The sequence below is a fragment of the Festucalex cinctus genome, chromosome 1 (assembly GCF_051991245.1).
Source record: "Festucalex cinctus isolate MCC-2025b chromosome 1, RoL_Fcin_1.0, whole genome shotgun sequence".
Lineage (NCBI taxonomy): Eukaryota > Metazoa > Chordata > Actinopteri > Syngnathiformes > Syngnathidae > Festucalex > Festucalex cinctus.
The window spans coordinates 24,623,015-24,646,222 of record NC_135411.1 but is presented as its reverse complement, the minus strand read 5'-3'; the positions used below and the strand labels follow the sequence as shown (position 1 = coordinate 24,646,222).

Genomic DNA, 23,208 nt, shown 5'->3' with positions numbered 1-23,208 from the left:
AGCCAACACACCAGCTAAGCTAAAAGCACACTGCAAGTATCTCATTTCTCAGTTTGTGGCTCCCTGTCAATGTCTACAACTAGCATGAGCAGCAGATAGGAGAACTGAGACGTGCCCGCGATTACGACAGCCCAAAAAACAAAATATAAACAGTAGTGATTCTGTGGTCATCATCGTGTCTCAGATTAAAAAAACAAAAAAAGATGTCATACATTAACCAAAAATGAAAGTGATGACAAAAGAAAAAACAATTGTTAAATACAAAAATTGTTGATTAAAAAGGGAAATGAACTTTTGGAAATATTTTTGCATATATTAAGTGGTTAAAATGTGTTTGATAGATTTATTGTTCCATAAGGTGGCTTCATATTTCTTTTGGCTGGACGGTAGGTTTATTTCATGTCTTAAATTTATGTTTCTGAAATACTTCACAATGTGCAAATATTCTGTTTAATTGTGTTGGTGTCTGTCTAAAGGTTAAATATTTATATTTAACATTAAATTATCAACCTTTTGTTTTCCTGATCCTTATTTTGAAGAGAAAAAACAAACAAACCAAAAAACAATTATAACTGTCAATAACTACTAATAAATATTTAAACTGATACATGTGTACACACTGGAATAGCGGAACAAACAAACAATAGAGGAATTTAGGGGATTTTCATTTTCAACCTGGATAGATTTTAATTTTTTGTTTTATAAAAAGTATTTACGTTACAAGAAGTCAAGAGAGACTGCCTATTTTGTTTTTCATAAAAAAAACACTTTATTTTCATGTTAAAAATGCACTTTCAATAAAGTATTTGGAACTCCGTTTCTACTGCATTATTTTTATGTTGAGATGGTGTTATCGGCAGCTGCTGAAAGTAACTAAAAAAGTAACTTTTAATCTAACTTAGTTACTTTTAAAATCAAGTAATCAGTAAAGTAACTAAGTTACTTTTTCAAGGTAACTGTGGCAACACTGGTATAGATATAGATAGAGAGGGGGGGGGACTTTTCTATGTTGGTTTAGGACGCATAACGTAACCCGAGCTGATCGGCAATGGCTGGGAGGCATTTTACGATCATTTTTACGTGCCAGATGCATACTGTACGCTAGGGGTGTGAATTGCCGAGTACCTCACAATTCGATTCGTATCACGATTCATAGGTCACGATTCGATTCAATTTTAAAAAACGATCACACCAATACTTTGTACTTTATGAATGAATGACATCGTTGTCGTCTTCTCTGCTCTGTACAGTTTAATGGCGCTATAAACGCTTACTCTCAGTCCAACCTCGCTTTCATCTTTCTCGCAACTGTTACGATAACAGCCATGTTCTTGGCGCAAATCCATTGCCATGTGTGGTAAATCAGGTGCAAATTTGCTCCAAGCTGTCAGTTTTGTGGGTGTGTTCGCGCCGGTATGCGATAAGAGCAATATCCTTAGTGAATATGTGGGTAACTGGGCGCAGACTGCGGGTGCAGTTGTGGTGCAATATTTCGCGCTATTACCGGACGCAGCGCATTCTTAGTGAATATACATACCACGAAATGTCTTCTCTAATTTCAATCTAATGGAACTCTCATCTTTGTCAACAATGCCATCTCCACAATAAACACGAGATCATCTTTAACACTGCACACATTTCCGAAAACTCCACACATGACAAGCTTACACGCCTCGCTGGGTGCTGTTGTTTTGGTTAGCAAGGGACGACTTTTCTCTAAATTTGGTTCAACTGGAATTCAAATCCAAAAGTTTACTGCCACCTGTGTATATACATACACAAAGTCAACATCATCGTCAGTTGGTGATGTCACAATTTCTCAGCTGTGTTGAGCAGCATGTGACGCTTCCGTAAATGTCTTGCTGTTATGTGTGTGCGTGTGAGTGCGTGTGCGTGCGTGGTTCTCGAGAGGAGTCACACTTGCGGCTTGTTTCCCAGTGGGAATGTTCATTTGAACGTGTGACTCATCATGCAGTAGCGGACCAACTATTGTGCGTGGTTTTAATGTTCTTTTTATTTGGTCCTGACTACATTTGTCGTTAAATATGCCACAATTGTGGTCAAATATACATTTTTTGGCGCTCTGTGTTTATGTTTGTGCCTGACTTCTTTTCTGGTTCTTTAGTGCTGTTAAAGTTAAAGCCTTAACTAATTAATTGCAGTAATCACAAAAAATTATGAACGCATATTAATCACACTATTAATTTTGACCGCAGACAATCCTTTAGCTAACAGCGGGTGGTTACTTTAAAGGTAGCACAGGTTGTGTTTCAGCAATAAAAATAAATACAAGCATTTAAGTAAAGCATTTAATAAATGTTTATGTATGACATTCATATCAAACTTTTGTGGTCGTTTATTTTAAATTATGCAACTAATTAACTGATTATAAAAAGGAGGATGAGAGCAGTAAATTAAAAAATGTTGACATAACATTAAATGTAAAAAAAATTACCACATGACAGGTGCTCGTCAAATTTTGCGTGGAAAAAATGGTTGATACAAAGCCTTTTTAATTAAGTGATTAATTGTGATTTATCAAAATTCTAAGATGTGATTAATCCGATTAAAAAATTAATCGTTTGACAACTCTAATATGTATGTATATATATATATATATATATATATATATATATATATATATATATATATTATATTTAGCACTTAATATTGATGCACTTACTTGCTAATGTAGGCACACGCTGAGTTCCTCAAATGGACTTGATTCACAAGCATACTTCATCTGGCAATTAGTGTGTGTCTTAATAAAGCCCCACTAATTAAGTTTTCAACCTTCTATTCATATTTTCATAATTGCTGCTGATGAAACATTGACCTACAGATAGATTAATGAAACCTTTGTCATGGCCTGAGGGAGCCTGTATCATTTTTACTGGCACCAAACAACTTTGAGGCGGATTGAGGGAACACTGCCACAAAAAAAAAAGAAAAAAAATCTACAAACGTGCAGACTGAGTGAGGGTGTATTTTTGTGTTTGGAGATGTGCCTTCTGCATGCTCCACATGAACAGATCTAATTGGGTAATTTAGCGTCTAGGTGTTGAAGTGCTGCTTCCGTGAGGGAAATTATAATCTATGCTGTCTGTGTGGGAGCCTGGATGTGCTTTGAAGTTTGCATTTGCTTTTCTTAGACTCCTGTCTTAAAAGTGCTGCCCCCTCGAAAGATTAATTTCAGGAAAAAAAAAAAATGAAGTTAATGATCCTTGAGGTCATTTCAAGAAAGCATGTCACCAACATGTTATTAACACTTTTGGGAAATGTCTTAAATAGTGACAAATATTGACAATTCTATTCTATTCTAATACTGTGTTTGTACAAACGAAGGCCCTCCTAGTTCCCCGAGCTGCAGTTGAGTAAAGTCACAGTGGGAGGAAATAAAATACAAGAAAACAAGAATATGAAGCGGTGAAATTGTGTGAAAGAGGCACTTCAAACCAGTCGAGAGTACGGAGGTACATAAATTGTAAATAGTACAAGGTTTGAGGCGAGGATTCTTTTCCCTGAGGTCCAGACTTCTATTTAAATGTTCTTTTGTGGCTGCTCGCCAGCATGTTTACATCGTAAATTCAGCATGGAAGAACAGGGCGGAGACGAGATATGGAAGCCCACAAACCAATTTCGGTTTTCCTTTTTTTGTACTTGCCTTCAGTATGACCTGACTGTCTGTTGATGTTGTGTAACTGTAACTGATGCCCCCAGATACAACAATTTTCCTTTGGAATCAATTAAGTAAAGACGAGGTATATTAAAGGAACACAAGACTTAAGAAAAACTAACACAGCTATTCTGTGAAACATCATTTCAACTCTTCTCTGAAAAAATTGCCAATTTATGTTGAGCGATTATGATTTTATAGCACTTTTTATTAATATTTTTAGGTTAAGTATTGTATCGGGCATTTTGGACAGTCACGTGATCATTGTGATTGCGTGCGTAAAATACACATTGTATGACATGGTTGTCAGTGGCAGAATTGAACTCAGGAGGAATGATCGCGTCCCACGGCGGACATCAAAGGTGGAATTACGCCTTACAACAAGGAAGAACTTCTTCAAAAGCGGTACAGCCATGGAGGACACTGAAAGCCGGATAAAACTGTTAAATCAGGCCGCCGGCAAGTCGAGTGGACGGTAAACATCCGGGTGACTTTTCACTCTGCTACATGTCGTGTGCTAAGCCTGCTTCAATCAAAATTAGGAGCAGCCACCCCTCACCGCCCCACCCCCACATGGAATGACATGAAACCGGATGTGTTGAGAACTTTAGGCTTGGCTACATATGTTATGTTTTAGAGTGACACCTCTGTACTAAAGGAACAAAATGGCAAATTCAAAAGTTATTTTCTTTATTGTAAACATGAACAATGTTTCTTTTGTTCTAAATGCTGGTTTGTGTGATTTTCTTTGGAGTTTTTTTTAATCTATCATTGTATCTGTTAATGTATTTTTCTTCATTGCCACTTTCTACAATTTTATTTTTCTGTGGCACTGTGTATATTCATTATTGCTTTAATGATGTTTTCTATGATAACTTTTTTCATATCACTAAATGAATGAATTAATGGTTCCGTCATGTTTTTCTATAACGTTTTCTGCACACATATACACAGCAACAGATTGAATGACATTGAAATGAAATCTGCCTTCAGGAAATGCCCCTATAAATTGCACAATAAATTATTTTTAGGAAAATGCAACATCGATAGATTTTCTTGTTTTTTGGAAAGCGTAACATCAATAGATACCAACTAAAAACTAGTTCTTATTGAATGTAAACTAACCCTATCCTCCCCCAAAACTATTTTGATTCAACATTCTAACATCATTCAACAAATTGACAGACTTTCCCATTTACAGTAAATAAAGTGAATCACCATAGTAGGCATCATCAGTCATGTCAACACCCGATATAAACTGTGTAAAAGTGAAATATGAAAGACGCAACGTAGTGAGCATTTTGAATTAGCTAAAGTCAACACACATACACATGTACACACATTGTCCTACTTCTTCAACACCGCTGCATTCATTTTTCAGGGCATTCCCGCCGCGTTCAAGGACAAACAGACCATTAGCTAAACGGGCCTGGGGTCCTGCACACCTGTCTGCTCTACATACACACACAAGCACGCACGCACACAGTTCCTCACCAAGGAAATATAGTCAAATGCCAGTCTCTCATCAGAATTGAGCATTGAAAGCTTTGTAAAAGCAGAATTTTTGTTATTAAACGGACTACCTAGTGTAGTACCTTGTTATACTGCAGTTAAATCTAAGTATGTAAGTGATATTTCATGAGTGGCAGCCTGGGGACTGCAAGATTGATCCCAAAGGATGCAAAGGAGACGATAAGGCAGTGGGAGATGTTGATGTTCCCACGAGCTCGTTAATCACGTTCAGTCAGCGTGACCACAAAAACACCTAATACACGTACACACACACACACACCCCCACACACACCCCCACCCACACACACCCACACACACACACACCATTTTCCACATTCTTTATCTCTTGTTTTCCATGATACATATAGATTTTCATATAGACAGTATACAATATATGTACAGTATATACATACATATGTGACCCTCTCCAGCAAAATGGTCCGCATGTCGGGAGGCTCAATCTAGAGATATGGACGATATTAGACAGTTGGACATTTTTTGATTTTTTGAGATTTCTCCACAAATAGTTTCCTTGAGGTCTCTAGTTTCATTTCCAAGCAGCACAAACGTCAAAATTGTAATAGAAGTGCAATTATTAGACAGTATGCCGCGTAACTAGGGGGCGTGTTTTTAGCCGGTTAGCTTGCTAGCATTGCGTCTTGCACACCTTTTTAAAAACAACCCGACTTTCCTAGCCTCAGACGTAATTCACAAATGATTTATAGAAATATTGTGAGGATAAGCGAATCTGCTAATGGATGGACATAGCAACCAAAAAAAAAAAAAGTCGAAACACAATTCAGCACGAACGTGAACAGGACGTCATACGACCTCATGGAGCAGAAGCTACGTTGTCATCGGTCCGGTTACCGGCGAATTGTCACCCAAACAGACAGAGATATTCTTCAGGATCGTTTTCTTAATGAATCGTTGTCCACTTTTAATTCAAATTACAAAATTCACACACCTGCCTAAACCATGTCGAACTCGAGCGAGGGATGCAGCCGCGATACCCCCGCGGAACAATCTGCTCCTCAGACCACGTCGGTTAAAAGTTGTGACATGCATCAGTGCCTTGTATGCAATGTAGACTAATGTAATAATGTATCGTAAATACTAATGTAATGGTTTGATCGCTTGTCGATGTTGTTTATTTCATACAATGCCGGACACGCTGCTTCTTCGATGCGTCAAAAAAACAAACAAACAAACAAAAAAAAGTCTTTCTGCATACGTTGCAAATATTGCCACACATTTTAACTTTATGCTCTTTTAAATGGGATGACATGAACATAAAAATGAGCTATGAAATATTAAACTTGACGATGAAAAATGGTCCTCTCAAAAGTCACAGTATGAAACCCCGCCCCAAAATTCACAAGGCTATATTAACTTGTAAATACAATAGTTTAGTGTCACTCTATTACTTGCAGTGGGGTGGTGGGGGAAAAAAAATAATAATATTCATTTTCAAAAGCATTTGAGACATCACGTCCATGATGTTATCAAGAAAGCACTTTTCACAAGCCACATCAAATGGCAAATCATCTTTTAATTGACACAAAATTATTAAATAAAATTTCCCACTGTGGTAATATGACCTAACTTAGGCAAGAAAATACCACAAGGAGCAACAATAAAATAAGCAAACTTTGGCTGATGCCTCAGTAAATGAAATTGTAAGCCAAATGTGATCTTCAAAGTTGAGGCTGATTTCATCTCTTGAGAGGTCAAACTTCCAAAACGTTTAAAGGATTCAAATCTCGGATGATGACCTTGTCTGCTATTGGAATTGACTTTCCACTGATATTTTAACAGTTCCTGAAAATTTTAGGTTCATATCTTGTTTCCTAAGGTATTGGTTGCTATGGACATTTGAAAGATGCAAGTACCAAAACTTTAAAGCCCTTTTTCTCAAAACTAGGAATTTCTAACATTAAAACTGCTGTAACTTTGTGTCAATTTTTCAGCTACATCCATGTATTATATATCATTTTAAAGGGAATGAAGTGTAGAATTCAAATATGTCAATATCTCAATTTTGATTATGTGGACCCTTTTGCCAGAGCCGGTCACATATTTACTCACTCCCTCCCTCACTCACTCACTCACCTGTCTTGAAGACCTCGTAGCGTACGGAGAATCCGGCTCCGTGCGTCTCGTAGTCGGAGACAAACTTGATGAGAAGCTGGTCGCCGCTGGAGATGATGGGCGAAGGTGCAATCTTGCCACAGAACTTGCCCAACATGGGCGCCAGCTCATTCTCGCCATTGTAAACCTCCACATAATCGTACCTGAGGTGACACGCCGGGAGATTAGTATGGATGTAAAAGATAGAAAATAAGCAGGAGTGAAGTGTTGGTTACAGTAAATATTTGTATGGAAAAAAAACATTATAAAACATAGTCCCATCATGTCAGTATACCACTCCGGAAAATGCCTTTTAAAAAAACAAAACAAAACAAAACAAAACAAAAAAAGCTGCAACACTTGACTAACTTTAATAATTTCATGACAAAATTGATTCTAAAAATATTTGATTAGATTTTTTCTTGAAAAATATATTTTCTCAAAAATTTATTTTTTCCAAGATTTTTTTATTTTTACCTTTTACTACTTTTTAGAGAAAAAATTTGTAAATTATCTCAGTTTGCAAAAATGAGAGAACTAGAACTATGATCTATTTCCTTGGCTTTTTTGTGTGATTTGATTTTTGAATTTTTTTATTTTCTTTGTATATTTTTTTCCTTGTCCGTTCCTTGTTTGCATGAAAAACAAACAAACACGATTTTATTGTTTGGAAAAAATATCTCAGTTGACCCATTCCTGTGATGGTTGGTGACTTAAAGGTTTCACTATATAGTGGGGAAAAAAAGTAACAATCAGTACTGGAAATAGGGATGTAACAATATCCAAACATCACGATACGATATTATCACGATATGAAGGTCACAATAAGATTATTATCACGATATTGTGGGGAGGTTGGTGATACAAAAAAAGGTCATAATATTGTGTAAAAAAAAAAAAAAAAAGAGGTCATACTAAAAAATAAACCCACACATTTTTATGCTTTTGTACATTATAGCAATGAAAAATATTATATATATATATATATATATATATATATATATATATATATATATATATATATATATAGTGGAGTTTGCATGTTCTCCCCGTGCCCGCGTGGGTCTTCTCCGGGTACTCCGGTCTCCTCCCACATTCCAAAGACATGCATGGCAGGTTAATTGGGCGCTCCGAATTGTCCCTAGGTGTGCGTGTGAGTGTGGATGGTTGTTCGTCTCTGTGTGTCCTGCGATTGGTTGGCAACCAGTCCAGGGTGTCCCCTGCCTACTGCCCAGAGCCAGCTGAGATAGGTGCCAGCAGCCCCCGCGACCCTTGTGAGGAATAAGCGGTCAAGAAAATGGATGGATATATATATATATATATATATATATATATATATATATATATATATATATATATATATATATATATTGAGGCACTTATTTGCTAATGCAAGCACACAGAGTTCCTCCACATTTTGATTTGGTTCACAAGCATATTACATTCCCCTTCATCTGACCATTAGTGTGGATTTTAAACATAGAAGGGCCAAAACATGCCTTGTGAAAATTAAACTGCACTAAAAAACTAGTCACCAGAGGGTGCTAGAACTGCACACATGGAAATCAACCTGACATTTTTAACAGATGTGCTGCTTTCAATATTATGACATGATCACGACGATATATTGTGGCACTTTTAATATCGCAATATCACGATATTGCCGTTATCGTTACGTCCCTAACTGGAAATGCATTTGATTTTAATTCAGAGAAAGAAGCAACGTATCATAACGATCTGATTGTCAAGGATCAATTCAACACAACAAGCAATTCTAAATAAGGACTAATTGCTTATCATCGGTGTCACTTGTGCCCTAAAAAACTATAAAATACCTTTTGAGAGCTGTTGGACCTTTGGGCAAACTTAGTCGTCTTATGACGGTCCACATTCTTGAAGAAGACAGTAAGTGCCATTCTTCAAGTCAATGCAAAATGTATAAATATCAATAAGAGAAGGCATGCAAGGGCACCCATGGCCTCACTGGAGGAAAAGAGGGCAAGGAAGTCATATGACACCCTGAAGCCACAGGAAACAATGGCCGACTTAATGAGACGACAAGAGGAGACTGTGTTAGCGGATTAGTGGTAGATTAGCAAGCAGACGTGCTGACCGGGGTGAAGCAAATGAGGAAATGACAGATTAGACCTTTAAGTGCAGGAAAGAGACGGATGCTTTGCGTAAGCCTGTTAGAAGATGCACATCTGGAAGGCGTAACCACGCACAAATAACGGTGTGAGTCACAATGATATACTTTCACTGGATTTACTAGAAAAGGTTTGCAAAAAAATGAAGGAAATGTTGTCATATACATGCCAGACCGTTAGTTGGCGATGTCACTTTGTTAAGTCTGGAAACTACTCGAAATGGTCAAGAACATGATATTTGACTCCAGTTGTTACTCGGGATGTAACGATATCCAGACATGATACAATATTATCACGATATTGTGGGGAGGCTGGTGATATATCAGGAGTAAAAAGTATATTTGTATCTCTTTGTTTTGCATCAATTAGCAATAGAATATCGCTAAGTTTCATCATTAGTCACAAACCTGTTCAAAACAATGGGAAAAGAGCTTGTGCAAGATGGCCCTGGCTGATTTCTTATACACTGGTGCCACCTGCAGGCCGCTTTTTGTAATAACTACCATTGCTTTAAGCAACCTCTTCAAGTCAGACGCTGCATCAAAGCCTTCTGTATGCCATCCATCCATCCATTTTCTTGACCGCTTATTCCTCGCAAGGGTCGCGGGGGCTGCTGGCGCCTATCTCAGCTGGCTCTGGGCAGAAGGCGGGGGACACCCTGGACTGGTTGCCAACCAATCGCAGGGCACACAGAAACGAACAACCATCCACACTCACACGCACACCTAGGGACAATTCGGAGCGCCCAATTAACCTGCCATGCATGTCTTTGGAATATAGGAGGAGACCAGAGTACCCGGAGAAGACCCACGCAGGCACGGGGAGAACATGCAAATTCCACCCAGGAAGGTCCGAGCCTGGACTCGAACCGGAGACCTCAGAACTGGGAAGCAGACGGGCTAACCACTTGACTACCGTGCCGCCGCCTTCTGTATGCTCTAGCATTAAAAAAAAAGAAGAAAAAAAAAGAAAAAGAAAAAAAAAAGAAAAAAACCCACATTTTTGGGAGAAAATGAGTTTAAATTATGATGTGATCAGATCCACTCCAAATTTGATCTACTCCACTTTCAATGCGATGCATGCAATTTATTCCAAATGCGAGATGATTCGCTTCAATTCATAAGTGATTAACATCACTCCAATTATGATGTGCTACAATATGATCACGCCATTTACGATGCAATGCGATTCACTCCAATTTTACACTTGTACACACAACATTGCCATATACAAGAGGCTTCTGTGTATCATTGTCCATTTAAGCCTTGCTGAGACGTTGCAGATGGCGCGTATGTGCGCGTGTATGTGCGTGTGAGCGCTACGTCGCCACCTGCCATCACATACACACACGTCCATCTTTCTTCGTTTCTCACCTCCCCCGTGATAAGTGGAAAAAATCCACCTCATTTACTCTCTATCTCTCAAGCGCACAAGTGCGCGTATACCCACCCCCCACCCCCATACACACACACAATGATGCACTCAGTCATTTTCCAGCTCATCTACACCATCAAATTGGGAAGACAACTCATGTCCAGAAAAGGTTGACAAAAATGCACAATTGTTAAGAGGGAACAACCCAACTACACACACAAACACACATAGACAATTAATAATTGTGACACAAACTATCTGGAACACAATGAAGACTTCTAGGATGCCCCCAAAAATCCCCCATCCCCCACAAAATAAAGTGCGCTGAGCGTCCTTCACCTCGGCCGTGCAAAAGAAGCCTGCTGGGAAATCAAAATGGGAGCAGAGGAGGAGGAAAAGGAGGAAGAGGAGGAATTTATTCTCATTTAGGCCGGCAAAAGAACGCAATTTGGGAGCCCCATTGTGTTTGACAGGCTGTTTCAACGTGCCATGCGACACATGATGAGGTCAAATATGACATATGGAGTATAAGGTAAGCACTAAAGGTGGAACTCTCTAATCAAGTACAATGACGTCATGAAGTACAGCCTGGCAAAGCTAAAATCCTCGCAGTGGCTGTGAGCGACAATAAATAAGTCAGCAACGCATCATTGGTGCTAGTTTGAGTCATGAAAATATTGTTAACTGCAGAATTTACTGGAAAATTAGAAAATAATAATCAGCCCCCTTGTGAGTGTGGATGGTCGTTCATCTCTGTGTGCCCTGCGATTGGCTGGCAACCAGTTCAGGGTGTACCCCGCCTACTGCCCAAGCCAGCTGAGATAGCCTCCAGCACCCCCCGCGACCCTTGTGAGGAATAAGCGGTCAAGAAAATGGATAAATGGATAATAAGCCCCAGCCCCCGACACTACTTGACCAACACAAAATTGGCAGGCAGGACACATAAAAAGGACTCATGTCCCAAATTTAAAAGAAAGGCAGCCATTTTAGTTTGAAAACACCATTTTGCAATCACTGACACTCCTGGAAAGATTGGGGAAAAAAAAAAAATTGCCCCTAATGCCAGTTTTACCAATCAACCTGAAATCGGGAGGCCATGTCCATCCTAACAGGAAAAGCACAAAAACACAAAAAAAAGTCTCAGACTTATGCTTGAAATTAAACAGGAAGTCAGCCATTTTAATTTGAAGCAGCTATTTCGTAATCAGCTGCTACTAGTCTTGTTCCGATACCGTTTTTTGGCCCCCGATACCAATACCGATACCCCGCTTTGCAGTAATCGTCCGATACCGATACTATACCGATACTTAATTTTTTTTTTCCTCAACATGAAAAAGCTGTCCTGCTATTGGTTCAGAGCATTCAAGGGCCAATAGCATATCTTAGATCGGCATGCAGTGAACATGTCACATACCAGTGAATGTCGTGCACGAGCAAGACACAAGATGCGGCATCCAAAGTCCTATATTAGCGTTGGAATTAATGGTATCGGCATGTTACTCGTGAGTAGTCACCGATACCAATACCACTGTTTTAATGCAGTATCGGCACCTCTACCGATACAAGTATCGGTATCGGAACAACACTAGCTGCTACCCCTGAGCAGTTCATAAACATTTTCCCCTGTTTCACCAACATGAAACTGGACGGTCTCTCTTGACAGGCTGTACAAAAGAGTCTCAAGGACCCATGGATGAAATTCAACAGGAAGTCAGCCATTTTGCTTTGAAGCAGCTATTTTGGTTCAGTTCCACATCTTATACATTGACACACTCCTACAGTGTGTACTCTTGGAGAGTTTATATGGTTTTATTTTTACCTGTGCTACTTTTTGGGGATTTACGATAATATAACATGGGAGAAATATTTTAAGTCTTTCATGCTTTGATTAATGTGAACACATTTTTGGGAGCAGCATGATGTCTCGTTAGTATTGGTTAGCATCTCCGCCTCACAGTTGAAATCTTCTGGGTTCGAATCTCAACTTGGGAGTTTGCAAGTTCTCCATATGTTTGTGTGGATTTTCTCCGGGTATTCTGGCTTCTATCCACATTCCAAAAATATACATGTTACTGTAGGTTCACACTCTAAATTGTGCGAATGTGGGGAGAATACTTGTCTATATGTGTCGTGCCATTTACTGGCGACAAGTCCATTATTCGGCTATATTGTGACTTCAGCAACAAGTCGATTGTTTGTTTACATGAGCCATGATGACACTGACCAATATTTGTTCAGATTTGTTCAAACACTTACACTACACATTCCAAATGACAAAGAAAGAGATACTCCCAATTTGAGAGTGTTTCTTTGACCAGAAATAGTATTGGACCTTAGTCATTCATGTTCTGGAATCACATTAAAAAAAAAAAAAAAAAAGTTGAATCACACGAATAATTTGTCATCACATTCCGATTTAATGTGGTAACATTACACGAATAAAACCCGAGAGAGGCATTGTGTGTGCGCGTGTGTGTGCATGTTTTGCGAGGAAAAGAGGTCTTTGTGGAGCAACACTCATTCATCAGCTTCTCTCCGAAGAGGGCAAAGCAATAAACAGTGTATCACTCCCACTTCACTGTGACAAGTCTGGACCACCTCCACCCTATCCCGCTGCCCCCAACACACACACATACACGCACGCACACACATGACATGAATTAGCCTGCTAAACACACTACACATGCACACGCCCTGAAGCATGCACAGGGGTGCTGTGAGATACGAGTGACCCCAGTTACGAGTTTTGAGATATGAGACATCTTTCAGATTATTTATTTGTTTTGCCTTGACTTAAGATAAGAGTGTTCTATGGTGCCAGCGAAAGGACCTCAACTCATTTCACACTAACAGTAACTTCAGTTTTGTTGACAAAAAAAAAAAATCCAACTCACTGTTGAAGTTTTTTGATGAAACTAAACAGTGAATGAAACGTGTATTTAAAGCAACCATACAGCTTAGCCTTAGCTGTTTAGCATGTTTAGTCAGAGATCAGATAACAAATAGCATTAGCAATCAATATTCCAACACAAAAGGTTGAGAAACACATGTAGACAGATAATATAACATACTCAATCGATTCTTTATCCTCTGTAAAGATCAACACCAGAGGGGGGGCAGCACAACATTCATTCAATTGAAGCTGAAAATGTAGCAAAAACGTTTTTGTTTAATGATGTCACAATATGTGAGTGTGATTTTTCTGATTTAAAAACATAGTAGGGGAGGGGGCGTGGTTTCACATTCAGTAGACACGCCCACAGCATTTGAGAAAGGAAACAATGGCTTGATTTTTCACGTTTTGTATATTTTTATTTTTTTATTTTTTAACGATTTAAATTACCTCTATAAAAAATAAAAATGCATTAATCTCATTTTACAAGGACGTTAAAAGTTATACAGTTCATAAATGTTTTGTGATGGTGACATTGTGACACTGAAAAAAATATTTCCTATGGACCCGAACGTGCATAATGTGTTGTGTATGACGTGTGTCTCCCGACAGAAGGTCACCCCTGAGGCGGTCCGAGCAGACAGACGCAACACATTCCTCCACCAGGGAAGCAAAAACAAGACCTTATTGTCCATGCCACTTGTTGACCACCATTTTGGTTCCTTCCTCTCTGTCATGCTTATTTAAGAGAAGTCAAGAGTTATGTTCTTGATGGCCTGATAACAGAATAACAGTCTCATGACTGGACTACATTTGCTGCCACAACAGTCCTAGCCATAGCCACATATTTAGGCTTCAGACCAGAGGGCCCTAAACAACAGGCTGTGGACCGGGATGAACTGGCCATTTGGTAGCGGAAAATATTGTATTGATCTGAGTTTGAAAGAAGTTTTATACTGAAAAATCGATATGCTCTCTCAGCTCTCCGACGGTGTAGGGCACGTCAGATGAAAACACACGAAGCTCAGCTTTCAACTATCAATCAAAAAGGTTCATACGTCTACATCATCCACACATGTTGAGCCACTAAAACATCCACCTCAAGTCTCCAGTGTCTGGAATATAGCCCACAGAGTCGTCGCGGGGCTGTTACGAAAGCCAAGAAGTATCTCGCGAGGCTAACAGGCCTCTGGATGCTTGCTTGCTATGGCCCAAGTGTACTGTAGGTCCACACAAAGAGACTTCAGCGGAAGTCAACTGTTTATCCAACATGGTGGAAACACATGATTCATACTTCCTGCTAGGTACTGTACAATATACACCCACATTATGTTTCAACATGGTAGCCTGAATAACATAAAATACACTTGGGAGTATAAATTACAACACTGAGCTGTTCTGTATAATGTGGGCAAGATAATGTAGCTAGCATACTGTAGCTACCTAGCTAACTACACCCTGGCGTGTTAGAAATGGGAAACGTAATTAGAACCAAGTTACTCGCAATTATGCCAGATAGCCACCCACAGAATAATTGGGTCATTGCGTTAACAATATAACATTTTGATCGGCAAACTCACAACACAAGGTGTACTTTTGCTGAAATCAGTCCGATTGATCCACACAAGTTATCAGCATTTTATTTGAATGAATAACCACTAAACTTTGGATTGGGTTATAACATTTAGTTTTGAGTAGGTGACCAATAAAAAGCTATGTTATCACTGAACCGAGTTTAGTTTTTAGGTTTCCGTCACTTTGTTTTAATGCACCAGGTGCCAACTGTCAACACTGAATTGTGATCTTGTGTTGTTCTTAAATGACTGACAATAAAGAAGTCAAGAGGGTAGGCCATGACTCGCAACACAAAAACATTAGATGATGTGTATATTATGAGTTGATTATTAACAAAGCAAGGTAGATTTACACTGGACTGAGTCTGATTGATGCATGTAGCTTGCCAGCACTTTGTTTTAATTAACCAAGGACTGACTGCCAACTTTGGATTTTGAATTTATGATGTGCGGATATTATTCACAAAATGTTCTGCCAAACAGACTCAGATCTATGCGGGCCACCATTACTCTGTTTTAATGAACGTAATGTCAAACGTCAATTTTGGATCAGTACATTATGTTTTGAACCGGTTTTCAACAACCAAAAGATGTTTTCACTTAACTGAGCCTGAATGAGTCAATATCAACTGTCGTCAACGTTGGAAACTTTACTAAGACTTTTTTAGTGACATTTATGAATGGCAAAGCGTGACAAAGTTCTTTTATTGCAGCAGAATATCCTGAAGGCATGACCAGTGCCCATGAAGAGGAATAGGAAGTCCAGTTTAAGGAATAGAAAGTGACTTGGGGGAGGCCACCAGTCGAAAAATAACCGTTTGAAACGGAAGGAGAAGTAGCCATAGAGTGGTAAAGAAGGGTGAGGTCACCTAACATCATGCTGAGTCAATAGGATTATGACTGAGCATAATCAATCCACTGTCATTTTAGCATCCGTTTGCATCCATGTTGGCATTGACGAAACCTTCCCGTGGGAGAGAGAGGTGGCTCAGCCAACTACAGGGGAGAAGAAAAAAAAAAAAAAAAAAAAAAAAAAAGACCTGAATTATCCCGCCACCGACGCATGTTCCCGAACCAGCGCCTGCGCTGTTTTTTTTTTTTCCCCTGCCGCTCGGCGAGGATCGGCACTTTGGTGGCGACGCTATTTCAGACCAAAGTGTTATTCGCTTCCGTCTGTTCGCTTTTAGTGTTGATGGAATGAGAAGGAAATCACTAGAGCAAGACTGGGTTTCTATTTGTTTTTTTGTTTTTTTAAAAAAAGGTCAAGCCAAAATGTGTTGATGAGGTCTTGGAGGCCACTTGAAGTACAGGCTGTAAATCATGTAATAAAAAAAAATTAAAAAAATCTGAAGATACTACACTGATAAATAGAACATTTAAAAAAAAACATTTTAAAGACATTTTGAATGCCAAATGTTGAAACTAGGATTTCAAAATGTCCCTGAAAGCAACACTAGACCTGATTAGATAAAGTAATAATTAAAAAACAACAACAACAACATCAATATCAGATAGATAGATAGATCAAGACTGTCCCTGAAGGCAACGTCACACTAAGATAAACAATGCAACTCAATACTCATTTGGAACAAATGCTCTTATAGTGAGTGACAAGCTAAGATTTCAGGACTGTCCCTGAAGACAACATCATGTTACTAGATATTTGAATTTTTGATGGATAATGAATTTTAAACGTTTAAAGGCATTTGGAACTATCACACGGTTGTTGTGTGAGGAAAAATGTAATTTTAAAGTGTCCCTGAAGGCAACAGCAGGACGGATGGAGCGATTAAAACTGAAAAGATAGACAATTACCAGCTATTCGATGTGGATATAAAGCCAGCTCGATAGAAACATTCAGAACAATCATGCAGTTGTTGTGTAAGGAAAAATGTGATTTCTGACCGTCCCTTAAGGCATCACCAGACTAGATGAAGCTATAAAAACTGTACATAGATCATAGATACATTTGGTCTTGTCTTTAGCCTCCCACACCACCCACTTCTCTGCGACATATTTGGAACATTTGACTTGCTCCCAAAAACAACGGCAGTGCCGCCAAGCCAGAGAGCTTCGAGCTACACGTTGCCTTCATCATCCAACACAAACACACAACAATGTAATCATGAAGGAGGCCCCCTCAAACCACACAACATGGAGCTGCTGGGTGGGCTAGAATGATCATACTTATGAGCTGAACAGCAAAGTAAATACACTAAAAGCCATCGAAATTGTGAAATTAGTAAGAGTAAGCACACATTAAAGTTGACCCTAAGGGACACAGACCTTAATCAAAAGTTGGATGAGAGTCCTTTACTGCAATACAATCACACCTGCAGGTGTCCCAACACTCTTGGACAAACTGCATTTTCAATTTTTCAGTAGATGTCCCAGTACTTTTGTCCAAAGTCCACATTTTCTTCACTTACACATTATGAACATGTCCAGATAGTATACTTTAGTCCAAATTCCAAATTTTGTACTTCCTATTGACATCTCAAAATGGCATTTTCTTCACTTTTCGCTTTCTGGAAGTGTAATAATTCTTTTGTCCACACTACACATTTTCTCCAATTGGATTTCCCACTACTTTGGTTCCAAATTTAACATTTTATTCTGTATGTGTATTAAAAATATGTTTCCAAACTTGACATAATTTTATTTTTCAGCTTCACTTTCATTATTCTAATACTTTTGCTGACATGTTCTTGACTTTTTCACTTCCAATATGTGTCACAATACTTTTGTCCAAACTCCACATTCTCTTCAGTTTGTTGTCCTATACTATGTTAAACATTTTCGTCAATTAGTACTTCATATGTCCCAATATTTTTGTTCACAATATCTTTTCTGGTGTCTCAATACATTTGTCAACTCCACGTTCATTTCTTCCCAATTTTAGGTGTCCCGATACTTCAAACACATTTTTTTTTCCTAAAGCCAAAAGAAAGTCTTGTTGTTCTGTAGAGATGATCAAACATACCTTTACCCACTCCCCTCCACATGTCTTCATGTTGACCCCAGGCACACACACAGAAGACGACATCAAAAAACAAGAGCCCTTCTTTATGGAGTGTGAATGCGTGTATGTGTGTGTGTGTGTCCATAAAGAAGGTCTCTTGTTTTTTGACGGTGTCTCTTCTGTCTTCTTTAAAGGCTCCATAAAGGCCTGGTGAGTAAATCACAGCCGCACAGATGGTCTTCTCTCCACTACTATCGGATCGTGTTGCAGACCCGCGGGACTCATAAGCATTAGCGCTGTAGACGCTTTGTACTCATTTGTTTTTTTTTCCTTCTCTCATATTTTGTAATGATGTAGTGCGTGTGCATGCATGCGCGTGTGGGCGACGCGGTGAGCAACAGTGCAACTATGTCATAACACCTACAATGTGATGAATCAGACTGAATTGGTTATCATCTTTAATGGATGTTAATGTTGCTCACATAAGAGTTAACTGCTGATCCCATTTGAATTATGTTGCAAATCAAAACAGCAGCACCGAGATGAACTCAGTCTTACTTCATTCTTCGTATTAAAGAGTAATGTCATGTGAAAAAAATAAAAAATTAAAGCGTGTTCTTGGGTATGGATTAATGCAAAGGGATATTAGCTTACTACACTCTTCTGAACGACAACAACAACAACAACAAAAATTTGCTCCAATGACCTTGAATTTAACATTATTATATTAATAATTTATGATCATTTATGTAAAGGCATTGATCAGACTTTGGTGAATAGCGTTCTTATAGACCTGTAGTCGCTCCCCAATGCTGTGTGTCCATGTTTGTGTTACAGGGAAGTTGAGCCACTTATTATTTCCACCCAATGGGGTATATGCCACGGAAGAGGCGGGACGTGATTTTGCACATCAGTTTGGTTCCGGTCCGGGTTGCGAACGCGCAACTGAGGGGCACAGAGTCGGAAGCACAAGTATTTTGACGCAGCCCACACGTCGCAAACCGAACCGGAACCAAACTGATGTGCAAAAACAGTCTCGCCTCTTCCGTGGCATATACCCCATAGACCTTGTTCCCTGACATTTCATTTCTCCAAAATAGGGACTTTTTTTCTGAGTAGACGTTGATGTTTAGTCAATCCACAATGCTGTGTGCATCCATATTTATGGTCCATGAGAAACTGTCACTTATTAGTTTTGTGAAATCCACATCTTGTTGCTTGACGCCTTCCTTCACTTCTCCAAAGTAGACCCTTTCTTTCCGGTTAACTGAGGTGTGGTCATTCCACAACGTTGTGACCAGTAATTTGTAGTATAGTACAAATTTGCATTGTCCAATCAGCCGTGTTTCTTGATGTTTTGTGTGTCCGTGTTTATGTTCCAGGAAGCTACAACTAACGACACTTCACGTCACTTGTACGTCATCGCTGCATAAACCCTTACTTTTTTTCTAGTGATAGACCGATATGGTTTTTTCAAGGCCGATACCGATACAGATTATTTGTAGTCAAGTCGGCCGATAACCGATATTTCAAGCCGATATTCATTTGCAGTAAAATGGGGAGGGGGGGGAATTCTTTCAAACTATATATAATTTCTCACTGAGTAACAAATTCATGTGAATGTAGCTCATTTGGGGTTTTTGTTAGGGTTCGTAAAAACGTTTCAAAAAGATTTTTGCGGTGAAAAATTGTGTGAATATGTTCCAAATGTGTTTACGACAAATAAAAACTGACTGCGAACATCTTACAAATCCTGATGAAAACCCCAAATTCGCTACGTTCGCAAGTATCCCCTGCTCAGTGAGCTTTATCGGCCTTCAGATTCAAAACATGGCCGATGCCGATATTTGTCAAAATGCCAAATATCGGCGCCGATAATCGGCCCCGGCCGATTATCGGTCTATCCCTATTTTTTTCCCCAGTACAATCTTGACATGTGGTCACTCCACAATGGTGTGTGTCCATGTTTATTTTCCAGGGAGCCAAGCAATTTATTAGTTCCACCCAGTCTGCCTCATTTCATGTTTTACTTCATTTCTCCAAGGTAGCATTTTCTCCCCAATATAATCTTGACATGTGGTTGCTCCACAATGTCGTGTCCATCAGTGTTTGCGTTCCGTTGAGCTGTACCGCTAATTTTCAGTACTCAGTCTGTCTCGTTTCTCAATGCTTTGAGCAGCCATGCTTTGCTATTTATTACTTCAGCCAGGTCTGTTTTATGTCTTGCAATCATGTTAAGTCCTCAACAACTATTAGCATTCCAGTAGACTCTGACATTTGGTCTCTATAATATTGGGTGTCGATGTTTGTGTTTCAGAGGAGCTGCACCTCTATCCTGGATAGAACTTGTGCACTATTTTAAATCACTCATCTACCTTGATAAAGCGGTCAAAATCCTACAAACAGCTCTCGATATGACACAGTACAGCACATGAATACGGCAGAATGTCTAACATGATCGTTGTCATTTTTCAAAAGGCTGAATGGTCACTTTTAAGAGAAATGTCCTACTCTAAATCAGCATCAAAGAGCCAAACAAAGACATTGATATTGATTGTTATCAAGCAGGAAGCACAGAAGTCTTGGAACCTCATTTCCTTCTGCAGATGTGCACCACCTCATCATCCAGAATCATCCTGCACCTTCTTGTGACAGCTGCAGTAAGGGCCAGCGACCAATGGGTGGCAGAGCGACCCGCAGTAATGTACATTGTGTGAGAGTGTCTGTTGCGTGTGCGCGCACGTAGATGCATGCGTGCGCAAAGTCTTACTTGCAGTCTCGGTCCTCCAGGTCGAAATGCGGGTTGAAGTTGATGAGAATCTTCTGGCCGGGCTCGGGTGCCGTGATCACCCAGGCGCACTGCTGCGAGGGCGGGTAAGCGCCAGGGTAGCCCGGGGATGTCAGGTATCCCGGGGAGTGGATGTCGATGGCTCCGCCGCACTTGTCTGGAAGGAAATGTCACAGTAAATGTCACTACTTGACGTTTTACATGAATTCAACATGCACACACAATGAGAGAACCGGGCGCGTGCTCTGTCACTTGAATGTGTCAGAGTGGCCATTTGAAACAGAACTGGCCAGTCTACTACTACACATGCCGCGATGACATGCACTGACTGGAACCGCTCTGAACGCACCAGTCTGGGTGAGCGCAGCCGCCAGGACGACCTGCGAGAGCAGGAGACGGAGAAGGTGGACCCAAAGCGGTCCAGCCGGCGTCCTGCTGCTCCGCTGCAACATCCCGACCGAGAAGATCCTCCCCAAAATACTTGCACGTTGACGTCCACAAAGTAATGAATTTTTTTTTTTTTTAATAAAGTAGCAAAATGATCTCAAAGTAAGAGGTCCATCTTCAAGTTGACGGGTCCTGGGAGGTAAATAATCCAAAGGAGGTGACGAAAAAACAAAAACAGGAGAAATTCCGTTAGGTCCAAGCGGCAGGTACGCGGGCTCCCACCCGCAAAAGAGCGTCAGTGACCGGGGACACCTCCTTCCGAAACGAGCGTAGGAAATCCGGCGCGTTGGAGCGGGGAGAAGCGACCCTCTCGTCAGCGCGCCGAGGCAGACAGCATCGCCCGCTCGCTTGCCTCCACACTCCGGAGATTTTTCTCCGCCCCCTCCATCCGTCACGGCGCCGATGTCGGGGGCAAACTGTGGAATTTCCACTCCCACAAATCCAGCTGCGAGGCGGCGAGGCGTGTGCACCAATAAACGTCTACCACCATTTTTGCAATCGATACAATCGATCTCCCTTTCCACCATTTTGATCGTTTTGCGCCTTTTTGGAAATGTCCACCTTGTCCAAAAGTCTTACTTTGAACTAGAACGACACTCATGAGGACCTTCGCAATGTCTCAACTATAACAAGCGTCAGTATAATTGTGGTAAAAGTTAAAACGAGGAATAAAGACTGGTTAAATGTGTAAATTAGCCTGCTACTTCCGGGTTACGCCGCTACAGGTGGCAGGCAGAAGGTGCCATCTTAACTTAATTGTGGGGTAGACTGTTTCAACTACCGCCCACTAGTAAGCCAGGCCGCGATCCGTTTAAGTTTACTCCTGACATCATAGCGGGTTTTCTATTATTTTATTATGTTTAAAATCACAAATTATTGTGAGTTGAGTTCCCAATGAATGGATCTCTCGAGTTCCACCCCTCAATACATTTGCATGGAAGTGGCCTAAATGCGCATTGCATTAATGCACTCTTCTTCTTCTTGTGAATTTTATAGGCGGTTGACAAACCATTATGGACTCGGACTGTACTACAGACATATAATACAGGTATGTTGGACTCATGGCTGAAGCCACATGCAGGTCAGCTATACGTTGCCGTTTTTATTGACACCTTTTCGGTTTTCACTGCAAAACACTGTTATCAGTGTGTGAATTACTCCATGATCGCTGTAATGAGAGCCTTTGAAAGAATGAACTTCAGTGTCTGTATCAACCATTCGGAGTACAGTAGGCTATATTATTTCAGTATTGTGATTATGATTTACAGGTTTACATTTGGCAGCGATTTATTTATTTATGTATTTATTCATTTATTATGTGTGGTCTTTTGTTCATTTTATTGTTGGTGGTTCTGACAACATTATGCAGACAAATCTTTGTGTAACACTCTGAGATATATCTTATAAGAGAACATTTATAATCACATTCTCACCGATGAAGTGTGCATGTTACGTTTCTCCCAGACTTATTGTGATAACTGTACGCTACACACACATTTAAACCGTGGAGACAGAAAATGTGAAAACACCACAGAGAAATCAATGTATTCAAGTTAGGCACACTTTAGGGTCAAGATGGCCGCCGGTGACTTCACTTCTCACTACGAGTAGCTACTGTACGTCCATTATAGGCCTACACATGCAATACTTCCGCATTCAATGTAAAGTTGCGTGTTAAACCTTCCTGTATGCATGTGAACATATA

General features: G+C 39.9%; 1 protein-coding gene and 1 long non-coding RNA gene across 6 annotated transcripts in view; one reads left to right on the top strand and one right to left on the bottom strand.

Annotated features, from left to right (window-relative positions):
- Window positions 1-21,862, bottom strand: part of LOC144020987 (neuropilin-1a-like) — a 56,667-nt gene extending 34,805 nt beyond the window's left edge. For 3 of the 5 annotated variants that reach the window (XR_013284023.1, XM_077524937.1, XM_077524951.1), the window contains exons 1-3: window positions 21,406-21,862; window positions 21,039-21,213; window positions 7,301-7,482 (exon numbers count right to left, since the gene is read on the bottom strand). Coding sequence is in view for 2 of the 5 variants with exons in the window: in XM_077524937.1 (XP_077381063.1) it covers window positions 7,301-7,482; window positions 21,039-21,213; window positions 21,406-21,508 (460 nt within the window). In the remaining 3 variants the exon portion in view is untranslated. Of the gene's footprint in view, window positions 1-5,601; window positions 5,723-6,155; window positions 6,249-7,300; window positions 7,483-21,038; window positions 21,214-21,405 lie in introns of those variants that run through there. The other 2 variants (XM_077524959.1, XM_077524966.1) reach the window with 2 other exon arrangements.
- A 442-nt stretch (window positions 21,863-22,304) lies between these two features.
- The window catches only part of LOC144021040 (uncharacterized), a 22,243-nt gene continuing 21,339 nt past the window's right edge, over window positions 22,305-23,208 (top strand). Inside the window, exons 1-2 of the long non-coding RNA XR_013284033.1 lie at window positions 22,305-22,381; window positions 22,500-22,551. This is a non-coding gene — a long non-coding RNA (uncharacterized LOC144021040). The remainder of the gene's footprint in view (window positions 22,382-22,499; window positions 22,552-23,208) is intronic.